This window comes from Pelodiscus sinensis, chromosome 6, assembly GCF_052426305.1.
Source record: "Pelodiscus sinensis isolate ZL-2025 chromosome 6, ASM5242630v1, whole genome shotgun sequence".
Taxonomy (NCBI): Eukaryota; Metazoa; Chordata; order Testudines; family Trionychidae; genus Pelodiscus; species Pelodiscus sinensis.
This window is the reverse complement of record NC_143057.1, coordinates 37,520,358-37,537,913: the sequence shown is the minus strand read 5'-3', so window position 1 is coordinate 37,537,913 and position 17,556 is coordinate 37,520,358. Positions and strand designations below refer to the sequence as shown.

General features: G+C 42.1%; 1 protein-coding gene across 1 annotated transcript in view; it reads left to right on the top strand.

Moving 5' to 3' along the window:
- The first annotated feature begins 5,068 nt into the window (after positions 1-5,068).
- The window catches only part of LOC149524135 (protein prune homolog 2-like), a 103,624-nt gene continuing 91,136 nt past the window's right edge, over positions 5,069-17,556 (top strand). The window contains exon 1 of the mRNA XM_089779535.1: positions 5,069-5,153. Coding sequence (XP_089635661.1) covers positions 5,069-5,153 — 85 coding nt within the window. The remainder of the gene's footprint in view (positions 5,154-17,556) is intronic.

The window sequence follows — 17,556 nt, the reverse complement described above, 5'->3', positions numbered from 1 at the left end:
CCTTCCAGTCTTTAATACGTAAATAAAGTTTCAGCCTGCTGCTTAAATTTATCCTATATGTTTCATTCATTCACCTGATTTTGTTGATAAATAGCTTGGTGATTGTCATTGGCCATGCATAAAATTGTTGTAAATTTGAGATTTTACTTGTTAAGCGGCTCTATAGAGCTTTAGAGGCGGAGCTCACTGGTGTAATCACTAGAACAACAAAGCTGGTGAGAGAGGAAAGGACAGATCTTTTCCAACAGAACATGAGTTGCATAAATAAATAGGTGTTTGTCCACTAACATGACTCACTGTTCTTGTGCAAGATTGAAAATATCTTAGAGGAAACCTGATTCTGGTACTTCTAAAAGCTGTCAGAATTTCTGCTCTGTTCTTGTCATTAATTTCCCTAATCCAAGGTTCAGTATGAGCTGCAGTTTGTATTAGGATCAATATTGTGGTAAGTTGAGAATCTAATGCACTTAATATGTCACCATAAGAGAAATTTGAAAATCTGTGGACAATATACAATGAATAATAATACAAATAGCACCTGAGAAACTGATTCTACACTGGCACTGGTTTTGTTGTTTGCTGTAGGGAAAATTTGTGCAGGGTTGGTGAATGTTTGTCTATTACAGTAATTAAACTGAAGCCTCTAATGGTTTAATTAGTCTTAGACCCTGTCATGTTTCAGTTAACACTTAGCAATAATTGGTGAAGAACCTGTTGTTTAAACTTGAATGATATTTGTACTAGATGTCCTACTGTTCGGATCCCCAAATCTGATTAACATCTGTTCCTAAGATATGTCTGTTATGAAGATTTGCCATTTAAGTGACTACTGCATTCTCCAAATGCTGTTTTGTTGATGGAGCATTTCTGAAAAGGTGACATTCAGGGAAAAAGCTACACCTGATTTTGTTTAAACTATGATGCGAAGATCTCTTTGTCCTTGAATATGTCAAAGTGACATTTAAAGCCAGGATTTATTTTGGTGCTAAGCACAAGTATCACTTTGCATGCTTGATGTTAATTGATTTCGCAATCCAGAAATCAGGAAATTAAAACTGAAGCTCTTTGAAGCAATGTTAACTCAGACACATTGCACTGCCAGTATATTTCAAGGTACAGTAATACACTTAATAACACTTTAATATGCCAATGTACACATTGTACTTCAGAATTTTTTTTTAATAGAACACTTTCCATGTAGATATTATAATGCTGATGCAGCACTACATTTAATATTATAGATCCCCAATACCGGCAGAAATTACTATGAGGCATGAATGATAGGCTTTTTAAAAATGTGTTATAATGGTAGGTTGGACACCAAAGTTGTTGAGAAAAAATAATAATAAAAATAAGTGTGGTCCTTTTAAGAAATTCTTTTGAGGCTTTTTGGTCAAACAGTCTGCCATCTTGTCTCCCTGCTCCGGGCCAGACAGCTTCCCTGTGGAACCCAGTAAGCACCCAGGATTTTCACCTCCTGGCTGGGAAAAAAATCAGAAAATACCAGACATTTTTGGCATCCGGTATTTTCTGACTTTTTTTACCCGACAGGGGGCGAAATACTGGTCTGTCCAGTTCAATACCAGACACCTGGCAACCCTAGGCTTCACTGTGCTGCACAAAATTTCTGCCTAACTCTTGTAGCCCCATAAACTAATTGACACAATATTTTTAGTTCCTTTCGTGTCTATGTTTCTGCTGCTGGGTCTAAATCCTCTGCCTCTGGGGGTTGCCAGGTGTCCAGATTTGAACAGGACAGTCCAGTATTTGAGCTTTCTGTTCAGGAAACAAATTGAGAAAATATAAATGTTTGGTATTTGCTAAATAAGATGTAATGTAGATTAAGATGTAATGTTAATGTGTCTGCTATTTTTGTTGAAACCATCTGGCAACCCTATTGCCTTTCCCTAGGTAATCACACACCTATCTCCTGAGCCCCAGAGCGATTCACAAACTGGGGTAGGGAGAGGAAAGAGAGCTGTTTAGGCACCCACACTGTCCACAGGCTCAGGCCAAGTTTAAAAAATGAAGCAGAAGGAGGAGGTGCCCATTTAACTTTTTTAGCCCAGTGGCTGGAGCACTTGCCCGGGATGTGAGATACCCAGGTTCAATTTTCACTCCCAGCCCCGCAATGGTCATAGCACTTTTCTGAGAGAGGGGGACCACTGTTCAAATTATTTTTCTCCCAGTCTGGCAGGAAGAAACGGCATTGAATCTGGATTTCCCACATTGCAAGTGGGTGCTCTAGCCACTGGGCTAAAAGTTAGAATGTGGAATCAACCTCTGGCGTCTTGTGAAATGCCATAGGCACCAAACTCCAAAGAGAGTTCCTGGCCTAGTCACTTCTCTGTAGCCTGTACTTAAACACCTAGTTCCATTAAAGGGGTGACACTTACCACGCTGCCCTATTGTTGACATCTCGCATTGGCTAATCTAAGCAGCTCCTTGCATATTGTGCAATCTTTTGTGGATGAGAGTCTAAGATATCTCTTTCTCCCTGGTCATTATAAAGTAGTTTAGGCACCTAAATCAGGGATTTTCCAGATGTATAACTCCTTTTGTGCATCTAGGCCAAAATGACTGTGTGCCATTTCAACTCAGAGGGCCCTGTTTTCCTCTCAGCACTATAAATCCATTGTACTCAGTACACATGATTCTATTGTGCATCAACAGGCCTGCCTTGCTTCTTGCATAGTCATTTATTACCATGCTGAGTGGCTGCAAAAGACTACCAAAATCATAATGCCTGTGCAAAATCTGACCCTTAAATGAATATATGTAGCTTGCTTCTCTATAAGAATTTACAGAACTCTTGTAATACAAGATCTCACTTTGCTGAAATCAATATGTATGCCAAATCTAGTTTCATCTTTGCTTACAATGTACATGTGGTTTTTGGTATTGGTATGTACCAATTCACTCTGGGCAAATTTGAGATGAAACCTTTTTTCGGCTTGGATATATAAGTTGCCACTACAATTATATCAGCTCCTCTTTGGCTAATATAAAATACAAACATCTTTCTATTTAAAGTGAGAAATTGTTGTGGCAGCTTTGAATTAAAACAAAACAAAATTAAGTAACTTATTCCCTTCAGTGCAAAAAACTCTTTCCTTAAAATTGTGTAGTTAAGCTGTCCACTGTTCATAACTACTGTATAACTGAAAGAATGATGAATGTGACCTTTCACTACTCTTTTTTTTTTCTTGGTTTTGTTAATTCAAAGCATGTACATTCTGTAAAATGCTGTAACATTTTCCACGTCAATCCTCTTTATTTCACTCCATGCAATATTGAGCTGAAGATACAGCAGAATGAGCAGATTAGACGTTATTCATTGCTACCATGACATCACCAGTTGTTTCCTGCCTATATTACCATTGTTTCTGATCTAACAAAAATTTTAACTGATGCATGTCTGGATCTGTATGATTGGAAATCCCTTGGGATTCGTCTAGACACTGGCACTACTTCAGGATATGTCCGGAATCCCAAAATAACGTTATGTGTCTTAGCAATAAGTCTATTATTTCAAAATAACATACTTGCTATTCTGACGTGCTGGTAAATCTTGTTCCATTAGGATTAAGGGACTTGTTGGAATAGTGGTCTATTTCAATTTCAAAATAGACTATCTCAAAATAAATGACGCAATTTGTGTAGCTCGAATTGTGTAGCTTATTTTGAGATACATGGCGCTGTGTAGACATACCCTGACTATCTCCATATAGAAATATTAGAATGTCTAGCTTCTTGAAAAACTTTGAATTAAGATTATTATACTGTAGTTTGCAGACTGAAGCATCTTCATATCTAGGAACAGATGTAATGGTAACTTGGAGCATACCATCTGTTGCAGTATCTTGTCTTTGTTATGCTTAACACCATGCAAAATGTAACTCCATACCCATTTTACCTAATCTAGTAATGGGAGCAAATGCCTTCCCAACCCATTCAATCATCTTTTGGTCAAAATATGTAGCTCAGTAAAGATATGTAATGTGTATGTCCGCTAGTGTGGTTGCAGACGCTCTTCTGACTCAGATACAGTGCTTTTTTGTGATGGTGCTGCCCGGTACATAGTACCGGCACTTCCAGTCAGAGCTCAACAACTTTTCCCCTGGAGCACTGGTACCTTTTTTTTTTTTTTAAACAAAAAAAGCACTAATCAGATGGATCCTATTCTCTCATCTAAGCCTTTTTGACCCTAAGGGCACCCAGACTCCCTTTGGTGTTTGGAATGTAGGGAAACCTGTATAAGGTGCTTAGAATGAATGTTGCTGTCTCTGTAGCATGCTCCTCTTTCCCCTTGGAATAATTTCATGAAAATTTGAATTGGTGGAAGGAAAGGTAGGAAGGAGCAGGTCGGTGAGGGGGCTGGCAGTTCTTTGATGGATTCTTCTCTCCTTGCCTCTCTCCCACAAAAACTGGAGAACATAGTAGCACAATGTATACTACTATTTATGGGTTATTTCCCATGAAGGGGGAAATGAAATTCTTAATATTCTGCAGCTGTGAGTTCCACAAATTAAGTACATAGTAGATGGCCTTGTCTCTGTTTTATTTAGCCTTGTAATTTCACTGAATGCTTGCTTTTTATTATGGCTAGGATTTTATTTCTTAATTCAAACCAAAAACTTCTGGTACAGCAATGCCAAACACTTTCCCCCCTGAATTTATTTAAATAAAAACAAACAGTATAATCTCCTCAGAAAAATTCAAAAATCTATTAAAGGCAATGGAATTTATGTCCAGTTCATGTTTTGAAGTGTATTGTGCTCTCTGAGGTTCACACCAGAGTTAGGTCCTTCTGAATTTTTGCATAGGTTAGTTAACACTAGAAATAATTATGCAACTGTCCATTGTAAGATTTTGCCTCTCCACAAATACACTTTTTTTGGGGTTGTTAATTAATTAATTTAATTCCACTTAGCTGGGATATGCTTAGTTGTAAATTCCACTTAGTTGGGATATGCTTAGTTGTAAATTCCACTTAGTTGGGATATGCTTAACTGGAACACCTGTTTTACTGGAACATCTCCCAGGGAACTATTTTAGCTTACGCATAATGAATGTTAATGGCTGCTGTTTGACTATGGCAGAAGTAGCTAAAGTTTTGTTTGGTGGAGATGTATTTGATCACAGGCAACAGGGTAAGTATTTAGCGAGGTGTGAAAAATATGAAATACTAAGATGTGCTTTTCAAATATGGAGCATACCAAATAGTGAATAACAGACAAAGATAAAATGCAATTAGTTTCCTTCTATGTGCTTCATTTTCAACTTTTCAAAATATTTTTGTAAAGATATTTTGAATTAGCTGGAGCAGCAACTTTAGTGGGGATAATAAGCAGCCCAGTCTTGGTAATTCCAATTGTGAAGATTCAACAAAATCAGGCCAGGTCTACACTGCAGGCTTTTTGGGCAAGAACGGCTGTTCTTGCGCAAAAACCTGCGGAGCGTCTACACTGCATGTGCGTTCTTGCACAAGTAAATATACAGTAAAGCATCAGAAAATAGGGCTTCTTGCGCAAGAGTTATTCCTCTCCCCCGAGGAATAAACCCTCTTGCGCAAGAAGGCAGTGTGGATGGGCAACAGGAGTTTCTTGTGCAAGAAACCTCTATGGCTAAAATGGCCATCAGCGCTTTCTTGCGCAAGATAGCGTCCACACTGCCATGGATGCTCTTGGGCAAGAATTTTTGCGCAGAAACTCTTGCGCAAAACAGTTCTTGTGCAAGAAGCCTACAGTATAGATGTAGCCTCAGTGTGTAGGAGGGGGTAGGAGGACATCTTGCTCAGACAATCATTAACCTCTTTTCAGTGGTCCTGTGATGCTGGGCTTACTGGTGATATTGTCTAATAGTAGGTCACTGGGATCCCAGCTCTCCTACATCTATCTCTAGTATCCCATACCAACACTCACTCTGATGTTATGGAAGTTCCCCTTCTGGTAGGTAACAATTTAGCACTTGGGCTACTCATTTAGGGTATGTCTACACTAGCCTCCTAGTTCAAACTAGGGAGGCTAATGTAGGCATTCGAAGTTGCAAATGAAGCCCGGGATTTAAATATCCTGGGCTTTATTTGCATCTTTCCGTCCGGTCGCCATTTTTAAATGCCACTAGTCCGGACTAACTGCCCGCAGCTACACGCGGCAGTGAAATGGTATTTCGAACTAAGTCCTTAGTTCAAATTACCTGTTACTCCTCCTGGAATGAGGTTCGAACTAGGGGGCTAGTGTAGACATACCCCCAAAAGGGGATGGACTCTGTAAGGGTAACAGAGTCCAATAGTCCAAAATTCCTATAAGAAAGGGTCTTCAACTCACCTCCAGGTCCCTGTGGGTTGTATTCCCTTGCTTTGGGGTTCACAATACCTTATCTGCCAGGAAGGTGGGTGTATAAAGGGGTTTGTGTCCCATACAAAACAAACAGAGTGATTGGTAGGGGAGCCCGGGTCCTCCCTCTTTCTATGAGGCTCCCACCCAGGGCTCTGTGAGAGTCAGTGATAACAAATACTGCAGAGGACTTCAGGGCTACGTCTACACTGGCCCCTTTTCCGGAAGGGGCATGTAATTTCATGAGTCGTAGTAGGGAAATGCGTGGGGGATTTAAATATCCCCCGCGGCATTTAAATAAAAATGTCCGCCGCTTTTTTCCGGCTTTTAAAAAAGCCGGAAAAGAGTGTCTACACTGGCCCCGATCCTCCGGAAAAAGTACTTTGAAGTAGGAATAAGAGCCTCCGGAATAGGGCGCTTTTTTCCGGAGGATCGGGGCCAGTGTAGACGCTCTTTTCCGGCTTTTTTAAAAGCCGGAAAAAAGCGGCGGACATTTTTATTTAAATGCCGCGGGGGATATTTAAATCCCCCGCGCATTTCCCTACTACGACTCATGAAATTTACATGCCCCTTCCGGAAAAGGGGCCAGTGTAGACGAGCCCCAGATGTAATGTCCACTGGCCAGGATGGGCTGATGGTAGTCCAGAGCAGTGGTCAAAAATGTGCACGGATGATTACGTAAACAGAAGGTCAACTGGTATTTGAGGCAGTTCTGAGCAACAGTCAGAGTTCTCGCAACAAGAATTGGTAGCTAGATGATTTATTCCAAGAGTCTGAGTCAGTGGGGGTGAGTGCATGTGCAAGGGAATCTAGCCTACAACCATCAGGCAACACTCTGTTGCACAAACAGGTTTCTCTTTTTGTTAGGGATCTTTATCTAATCTAAATATCCAATGAGAATGGTGCCTGTCCAGCCTATCAGGAGCCTGAGGCATGGCTGCTGTGGGGCTGTAGTCTTTTAGCTCTAAGGCTATTAGTTAGAAGGGGCTGTAGTTCAGTGATACAGAGGGTAAGGCAAGGGGCTATGTCCCAGACTGGGTATGTTTACACTACAAAGTTAATTGGAACTAACAGACGTTAGTTCAAATTAACTTTGATAGGCGTTACACATACAAACCTCTAGTTCGAACTTAATTCGAACTAGCGGAACACTTAATTCGAACTAGGTAAATCTCATTCCACGAGGACTAACGCCTAGTTCGAATTAAGTAGTTCGAATTAAGGGCTGTGTAGCCACTTAATTCGAACTAGTGGGAGGCTAGCACTTCCCAGCTTGCCCTGGTGGCCACTCTGGGCACTACCAGGGAAACTCCCGGCCCTGGAGCCCTTAAAGGGGCACGGTCTGGCTACGGTGCCCGTGCCAGGTGCAAGCCTGCAAGCATCCAGCCAGCAGACCCTGCACCTGGCACGGCACGAGCCAGACACCCGCTGCCACCCAGCCTCCCGCCTCTTCCCGGGACTAGGCTGGCGGCTCCCGGGAGCCTGCCCAAGTCCGCAAGAGGCGGGCGCCCACCTGGTCTAGTGCGGACATCGTGGACCTAATCCACGATCTCCGCACTAGGCACAGGAAAGAGGCCGTCTAGGGCAGGATAGCTGCCAGCCTGGCCACCCAGGAGCAAGTCTGCATGAAAATCAGGGTGGTCCAGTGAGACCCCCGACCCTGAGCCCTGAGCTTAGAATGGCCGTATTGGGTCAGACAAAAGGTCCATCTAGCCCAATAGCCTGTCTGCTGACAGCGGCCAACACTAGGTACCCTGGAGGGGATGGACTGAAGACAATGACCATGCCATTTGTCTCATGCCATCCATCTCCAGCCTTCCACAAACAGAGGCCAGGGACACCATTTCTACCCTTGGCTAATAGCACTCCATGGACCCAACCTCCATGAATTTATCTAACTTCTCTTTAGACTCTGTTCTAGTTCTAGCCTTCACAGCCTCCTGCAGCAAGGAGTTCCACAGGTTGACTATTTGCTTTGTGAAGAAGAACTTTCTGTTATTAGTTTGAAGCCTGCTACCTATTAATTTCATTTGGTGTCCTCTAGTCCTTCTTATTATGGAAACTAATGAAGTACTTTTCTTTATGCACCCTCTCCACGCCACTCATGCTTTTATAGACCTCTATCATATCCCCCCTCAGTCTCCTCTTTTCTAAGCTGAAAACTCCCAGTCTCTTTAGCCTCTCTTCATATGGGACCTGTTCCAAACCCCTGTTCATTTTAGTTGCCCTTCCCTCTCCCACCCTGTCTCTTCCCCTCTCCCACCTCCTTTTCCCAGTCTCCCCCAGTTTTGTTCAATAAAGAGAGTTTCTATTTTTGAACACACGTGTCCTTTATTTTGTACATCAGGAAGGGGGGCTAGGGAGGGGTAATTGGAAGGAGGTGAGGGAGGAATGGGGTATGAGCCCCCGATGGGGAGGACTGGGGTGGCTCTGCGGACTCCTCGGGGCGGAAGCTCTCCTGCAGCCCCCCAGTTGAACCCCCCCGGATGGCAGCCTGCGGCAAGTGCAGCCGGGCTGATGGCTGAGCGCTGTGATGTGCCGAGTGTGGGCACTCAGGGCACTCCAAGCCAGGACTCCTTTGCAAGCGGGGAACCCCTGAGAACTGTCTGTCTGGGGTGGGGGTTGGGTCCCTTTAAGCACAGCCCTCGGCTAGCCTGAGACAGCAGCTCCATGCTCTAAGTCCTAATCTGATGCCCTGCCGGCACTGCTTCCAGCCATCCTTAACCTCGGTTCAGGGTCCACTCAATGTGGACATGCTAGTTCGAATTAGCAAAATGCTAATTCAAACTAGTTTTTAGGTCTAGATGCACTAGTTCGAATTAGCTTAGTTCGAATTAACTAATTCGAATTAAGTTAGTTCGAATTAATGCTGTAGTGTAGACATACCCTGAGCTACTTATCCAGAATATAGACTGGGGTGGGCAAAAGGGCTTCTGTGGGCCGGATCTGGCCCGCCAAGCGGGTGGATCTGGCTCGTGGAGGCTCTGCTGCTCTCCTGCCCCAAGGCCAATCATGGCCTGGGGGTGGGGTAGCCCCTTCCCTTCCAATTTAGGCCCCTCCCCTTCCTGTTTAGGCCACACCCCTTACGGGGTGGCCCAGGACTACTACAAAAATTTTGAAGTGGTCCCCAGGCAAAAATTATTGCTGACCCCGATATAGACAAAAGCCTGACAGGTGATCTTCTGGAAGGTAGAGGAAAGGATTCCATAGTTTTAGAGGAAGGGTAGCTCTTTCTCTACGGCTGGAGGGAGCAGCCAGTTGTAGATTTCTTTCCCTTCACCTACGACTCCTGCTGCACTCAAGAGGGATCTCTTTCCTGTCTGCCACCATCTGAGCTGATCTTTTTAAAATCCTCATCCAGCTGGAGCAGGATCTGCCAGGCCAGACCCCCCACTGGGCCAAGAACTGCTCCTTGGCTCCTTTAGTCCCAATGTGGATTTATACATTCAGTCAAAAAGCTGTTGGCAAGTTAGGTAAATTAATTGCAAAAGGTTTTTCTTGATGCAGTAGTTTGGTAACTCTTTTCCTAGATTTATAAGAGGATAGGGTGCGTTGACTTATCTTTATCCACCTTGTCGTATTTGTCCATATAACATATTGACCTAACTACTTCATAATTGCATATGTGTAGTGGGGTTGAGTCACCACTGCAGCACCTCCTGCCAGTCGTGCCAGAAATTAATTCAGTCCATGAAGTATGCTGCCTTCTGGTTGGTATCTTGCCTGTTGTTGCTCCGAGCTCTTTGTGTCTACCCTCTGGCTGTGGACCTGCATTGCTCCCTTGATCCGCAATTTCTGCTTCAGGACAATGCTTCCAGCCTTGCTCACCACTCTGTTCTCCAGACTGCACCACAGTCCACAGCTTGCATTGGTTGGGAGTGGCGTAACTGCTCATGTTTGCCATGTTATGTTGCCGGGAGAGCTTCTCCCACCACCATAATTCCTGCCGTTCATGGAGGTGGTTTTGTGATGTCAGTTATCATATGGTGGTCTCCTGTTGGCATAGAGCATTTTCACATGATGTGCAGCTCGGTACATGAAGACACACATCAAGTAATTTTTTACTTGTACTTTTCCTATTTGAGCCTCTGATCCTACCTCATTTTCATTGGCATTCTGTGTTGAATGTCCAATCACTAGTAACCTTTTTGGTGAAAATAAACAAAAAAGGCATTCAGCACTTTCTCCATTTGCACATTTTCTGTTATAGTTTCCCCCCCCACACACACACATTGAGTAATAGGCCTGCACTCTCCTTGATGTTTTTCTAGCTTCTAATGTATTTTGTAGAATGTATCTTTTTGCCCTTTATGTTTCTAGCTAGTTGAAACTTATTTTGTTCTATGTTTACAATTTTGCCTCGGTGTGCTTGTGTTTGGTTTTTTTTAATATTCATCCTTCATTATTTGACCTAGTGTCCACTTTTTTGGTCTGTCTGTCTTCCTATGCAGTGATATAATTTGCTCTTTGGCTCTTAATAATGTTTCTTTGAGAAACTGCCAGCTGTCTCAGACTGTTTTTCCCTTTAGACTTGCTTCCCATGGGATCTCACCTACCAACTTCCCGAGTTTGCTAAAATCTATGTTCTTGAAATCCATTATCTTTAGTCTGCTGTTTGCTCTCCTACCATTACTTAGAATCATGTACAGTACATCCTTTCATAATCACTTTCACCCAGATTGCTTCCACTTCTAAATTCTTAACCAATTCCTACTTGAAATCAAATGTAGATTGTTTTCTCCACCAAGGGTATGCAGGGTTAGGATGTTAAAAGTTGTTTAATAAGGTAACCATGTAACCACTAAAAATTTTAGCAGTTACACACACTGTGAGCTTTATGGTCTAAAGCTTAAATAAGCTTCATACTGCAGAGCCTTCAGTGAAGCTTTCTCCAGAGCAGGGCAAGCAGGGGCTGCTAGCTCCACTCCTAGGGAGAGTTTAACTGATAACATCAACCAATATGTTGATAATCGGTTAAATTCTAACATCCCTAGGGTTGCAAGAGAAAAATGTCTAGATAATTAATTCCCACATTGTGTTCTTGAGGTGAGTACATGAATTGCGTTGATATTGTGTTTACAAAAATGGCTTTAGTTTTTCATATCATTAATACTAAGATCACCACAAACAAATGCTTTAGATTCCCACTGTATATTACCTTTCAATGCATTTAATTAAAGTAATGTTTATTTGTCCTATAATATTATCATGCCCTCATCAGTGTACTGAGCAAGCACTGGTATGTTGCTTTGTTTTGTTCCATATGTCTGTGTTCCAAGTTTTCCAGAGTTTTAATTGGTTCCCTGTAGATTAACATTTACCAGCATACGGTATGGAAAATGCTGACTGTATTTGTTACAATATATTTTAGTAGATTGGTAGCAATTGAGCACTTTGCTGTTAAATGTGATTATGAAGTTATTTAATGCAAATACAGTGGACTTAGGAAACAACACCTCTTGCTGTGCAAAATGGTATCAAGGTTCATTTTTAATACGGTAAGGTTGTTGAGGGAGGGGCAAAATGTGGATCCTAAAAGCTTTTACATAGTGTTTATGTTGAAATAAATGTTTTATATGCAGTGTTGTAGCTGTGTTCAATGTTCCGTCTGATCTTTTCCATCCAAATGCAGAATACATTTTATATGCTCTGAGGTATGTGCAGATATGCTTCTCTGTGTATGTGTATTTGGCTTGTGGAATTTATGGATATCTGATTTGTGTCCATTAATTCTTTCCTGTAGAGACTGTAAAGGCAACACACAGAAACCTGTTAGAGAACACTTTAACCTGCCTGGGCACTCATTAATGGATCACCAAGTCACTGTGTTTTTTTCAGGTCAATTCCACAAGCCAAATACGCAGGGAAGGGTTTGAACTTAACTTCATTTACTAGTTTAATTCTTATGAGAATGGAATGAACAGAGACATCGGCTTGCTCGCACACTACCTTCCACATCCTAATGACTTGACCAACCAACTAACCAGTGGAGGTGCTAATTGTTCTGATCAGCTTCTTGTAACTACTTGAACAATCTACTCATTCTCCTTGCCCTCGCCCCTTTTCCTTATTTATTCTTGGATCTGGACTTCTAATACTCCAGTCATCTGAAGAAGTGGGTTGTGCCCACGAAAGCTCAAGATACCATCTACATGTTTTGTTAGTCTTTATGGTGCTACTAGACTATTTGTTGTTTAAGTTTTTCTTCTTACAGACTAACGCGGCTATCCCTCTGAAACTATAAATAACTCCCCAATTCGTCCTCTGTTTTTTTTATATCATCCTCACATGGATGAGCTTCTTTGGAGATTGAAGACTTACTAGTGGCTCTTGACATACACTGAATAGTGTCCGTGTGGGGAAAAAGGTGATACATGAACATGACATCTCTCTAGAACTGTGATATTTTCAACTGCTCATACTCAGTACACATTGTGTACTAACAGGGGCGGGGAACCTATGGCCTGTGGGCCAGATCCAGCCCCTGGCTTACCTTGGTGTGGCCCATAGGAAGACTAGGGGCTTCCTCCGCAGCAGGGGGAGCTGGTGCTCATGGTCCTGCCCCATAACAAGTCTCTGTGCCTCGGTGTCACCCCCCGGGCCTGGAGTGGGAGTACCGGCTTGCACCACTGCTGGAGGAAGCTCTGAGCCTCAGCGTTCTCCCCCCAGGGTTGGAGCCCTGGTGCCCTGAGCTGTGTGAGTGGAGTCGGGTCAGTGAGTGAAGATTTTTTGTTCATTTTATTTTTTTCCACACTTGTGTGTGGCCCCCAACTGAGGTTTCAGTGTGTCAGAGGCTCTGACCAAAAAAACCCCAATGAAACCATTCTCTGTCACTATGTACTACAGTGATAAGGGTAGTACAAAAAAACATATAGGATAGCATATCACATGCAAACCTTCATAGCTTTTAATTTCTGTTTCGTGTTCCACCCAAACTTGGTCCTAGAGGACTTCTTCAGTCAGAGCTATTTACATGCCAAATTTAAAGCTTCAGTCATTGACATTTTTTGTGAGGAAGACTAGCAATGAAGTGTGTCAGTGAGAAATGTGTTTCTTTTTCCTAACACATTCCTAAGTCAAGACAGTATAGTATAGGTAATGCTCTAATTCACCAAAGATAAGGGAATACTAATACAAAACTTTTGGGTGGAGACCAATCAAGAAAAGCTCTGTCCAAAAAAATGAAATTTTCAGATGGCTATGAGCGTGCAGAAACAGACTGACAATATTTTTGTTTTCAGGGCCAGTGGCTTTACTCTAGCATCCATGTAGGTTGCTCGTATATTTGTTATTTTGAAATGGTTATAAAGCATCTAGGGTTTCTTAATAAATAAGTGCAGAATGTTATGTCTTTCTGTTTTGTGCATTCTTTATTAATGAAGACTGACATTTTATCACAGGAATGAAAAACAGAGACAAGTGGATAGAATTATAAAAATAGAGCACTCAGGATTAATTTATCAGTTCCAGTATATTTCCTGTTACTATTAAGAACAATGATTTTATGCATATATTATTAATTTATTTGAAGAATGGACTGTTTTACAATTGTTATGGATTTAGGAATGTGTTGGAAAAAAGAAATACCTTTCTCACTGTACAGTAACGCTAGGTCTGCACTATAGCCTTTTTTTGGAAAAAGGCTAGGCAAATTGCACGCCGCAATTTCCATAGCTTTTTCCGATTGCTTTTCCAGAAGAGGCTTTTCTGCCTAGATGGGGCCAAATGGTAGAAAAGCCTCCTCTTTTGGAGAAGCCCTTATTCCTCGTAGAATGAGGTATAAAGGGCTCCGTGAAAGAGCGCGTTTCACTTTTTTTTGCGGAAGAGCGAAGAGCAAACACGTTCCCTGGACACGGCAGAGCTTTTCCGGGATACCTTGCAGTCTAGACATACCCTTATTCTTCTATGCAGAAGGGCTACGTCTAGACTGGCCCCTTCTCCGGAAGAGGCATGCAAAGCAGGCAAGTCAGAATAGGGAAATCCGCGGGGGATTTAAATAAACATGGCTGCCGCTTTTTTTCCGGCTTGGGGAAAAGCCGGAAAAGAGCGTCTACACTGGCGCGATCCTCCGGAATAAAGCCCTTGCAAGTAGGAATAAGAGATCCTCCGGAAAAGGGCTTTATTCCGGAGGATCATGCCACCCTAGACGCTTTTTTCCGGCTTTTCCCCAAGCCGAAAAAAAAGCGGCGGCCATGTTTATTTAAATCCCCCGCGGATTTCCCTATTCTGACTTGCCTGCTTTGCATGCCTCTTCCGGAGAAAGGGCCAGTCTAGACGTAACCAAGGTGAAAGAGCAAATGGAGGGTAAGCACTCTTTGGTTATTGATAAATAACATAACATATTGTATTAAAATAAGGCATTCATAACTGCCATTTTGAAAAAGCAGTACAGGTTGAATCTCTCTGGTCTGGCAACATCCAAACCATGGTCTGTCATGATTTTAGTTAGCTGGATGCAAATGTATCTGTGATGTGGCCAAGTTTCCTGTGATCCCATAAAGTTTGTTTACAACCACCAATCCTGTCTCTCAGTGTTCTGTACTGTTATTTAGCTGTAATTAACCCCAGCTGTCTTCAGAGAGCCCAGAAAACAGTAGAAGTATTGGTAATGCTTCCAGGCAATATTGACCTTCTGTGATTTGGCAAATTCTCTGGTTTGTGACTGGTCAGGTCCCTGGGTGCCATACTAGAGAGTTTCAACTTGTAATTAGCTATCTTTTCCAGTACAGTATTTTCCAGTATACCATAATTACACTAATGTAGACAAGATTGGAAGCCTTTTTTCTCTCTCATAGATGTCCAGTTTCTGTGAGATATCACCTTAACATGTATCTCTCACAAAGATAGTTGTGCTGAAGAATATTACAATAGATCTCCCCAGTGAAAAAGAACAGTTGTCTATGATAAAGAGTGTCTTTTAGGAAAATTCTGCCAGCATGGAAAAGCAGGTTCTATACTGTGTACCCTGTTTCATTTTTAACTGTAATACTTCAAATGCATCAGTATTGTCTTATCCATCCAGTTTGAGCAACAGTAGAGGTTGAAGGAAGTTGAAAGACCTGCACATGAAACTTCAGTATCGCATAAAGATAACTATGTTACACTGTTACACAGAACAGTAGCACTGGTAGAGCAGCACTAGCTGACAGTTCAAGTGAAAACTTACTCCTGAGTGAAATAAACACAGGAACTGATAACTGGAAAAAACTCCTTGAGCGCATGTTGAATATCATTCTTTTTCTTTCTGAGGATTGGCTTTGTTTGGTACGCGTGGCCCTGCAAATGGAAACTTTCTTGGTATACTTGAGTTTCTTAGCAAATATGACCCACTTTTATGTTAAGTGTGTTCGTGAATGTTATGTGTGTTTGTGAATCAAAAGAGAGCGGAATATGCATGCAAGTCCATTAGCTGTCTATCAGAATACAAAACGAGTTTATTGAGCTATGTGGGACATTTGTGCAAACAACAATTCTTGAAGAGATATGGTATGCGAAGTACTTTTCAATTATTGTTGATGCAACTCCTGACTGTTCTCATAAAAACCTTGGTTGTTTGATGTTAAAATTGTATGAAGTTCAAAGGTTTCAATTGAAGAACGAGTCATTTTGTTCTATAATTTCATGAAAAAACTGGAAAAGAAATTGCAGCTTGTGTATTAGAAATTCTGGAAGGCTTCAAATAAAATTTTTGAGTCTCCATTGGTCAAGCCTATGACAATGGATCCAATATGCCTGGGAAGTACAACAGAGTACAAGCAGTCTTTCTTGAGCAAAATCCAAACTGTATTTTCTCCAGCTGTGGCAACCACACACTAAATCTTGTTGGTGTTGATTGCACTCACTCATGCAAGGAAGCAATCACATACTTTGGAACAAACCAGCAATTGTATACCTTCTTCGGTAGCAGTCCTTGAAAATGGGAAATTCTGAAGCAACATCTGCCTTTTTCCCTTCATGGCATGTCAGTTCTTTCTGAGTCCAAAACAGTAGCACAAAGTATTGACATTCCATTTGAGTTTTCCAAAAGCATTTTCTCCCTCCCCCCCAATCAAGTTTAATCTCTGAGGGTATGTCTACATAGCAGAGCTAAAGTTGAATTAAGCAAAGCAATTTCAGCTATGTCAATTGCATAGCTTAAGTAGAAATAGCTTAATTTGGCTTTTGACGCTGTCTACTCAGCAGGAAGTCAAAGGAAGAGTTTCTCCCAATGACCTCTCTCAGTGGGGATGCCTCAGTAAGTCAAGTTAAGGTACGTCAACTCCAGTGATGCTATTTACATAGCTGGACTTTCTCTCTCAGGGTATGTCTAGACTACATGGCTCTGTCGACGGAGCCATGAAAACTAGTTTACCCAACATAGTCAATAAAGTGGGGATTTAAATAATCCCTGCTTCATTAAAATAAAAATGGCCACCGCGCTGTGCTGACAATCAGCTGATCCAGCACAGTGCTGCAGTCTAGACGCGGATCGGTCGACAAGGGAAGCCTTTGCCGACCGCTCCTTTATGCCTTGTGAAATTAGGTTTACAGGAGCAGTCGACAAATGCTTCCTTTGTCTACGGATTCGCATCTAGACTGCCGCGCTGTGCTAGAACAGCTGATTGTCGGCACAGTGCGGTGGCCATTTTTATTTTAATGAAGCGGGGGATATTTAAATCCCCACTTCATTGACTATGTCAGGTAAGCTACTTTACATGGCTCCGTCGATGGAGCCATGTAGTCTAGACATACCCCCAGTGTAGACCTGGCCTGAGTAGACAGCATGCAGAAATAGGCAGGCCTGGTTAGCATGCAAGAAAGCTTTTTAATCACTCATATGGATATTTTCTGTCACTGGAAACTATTTCTTGCATAAAAGTAAAATTTCCTATTGTGCAGAGGGCCTGAATGGGGTCTGTGAGTAATTCTGATTCCTGGATGAGCTGTTGGCAGTGGGGCCTAAACCTGGAAACTGTGTATTAGAGATGAGCAGAAAAAGGGAATTCCCATTTTGCAGAAAAATCCAGTTTGTGAAAATTTCATTTTGATCTGCATTGAAATACAATATTAATGAAATAACACAGAATTCACAGAATTTCCAACAAAATGGAGCAGTTAGGTTGTACTCCACCCAGCCAGGAAGTTGGCTGGTTCCCCAACTCCCAGCCTGAGTGGTTTCACTGATGGAAATTTGACAGAATAGGGAGAAAACTGTTCCATCAGAAATTTTTCAACCAGT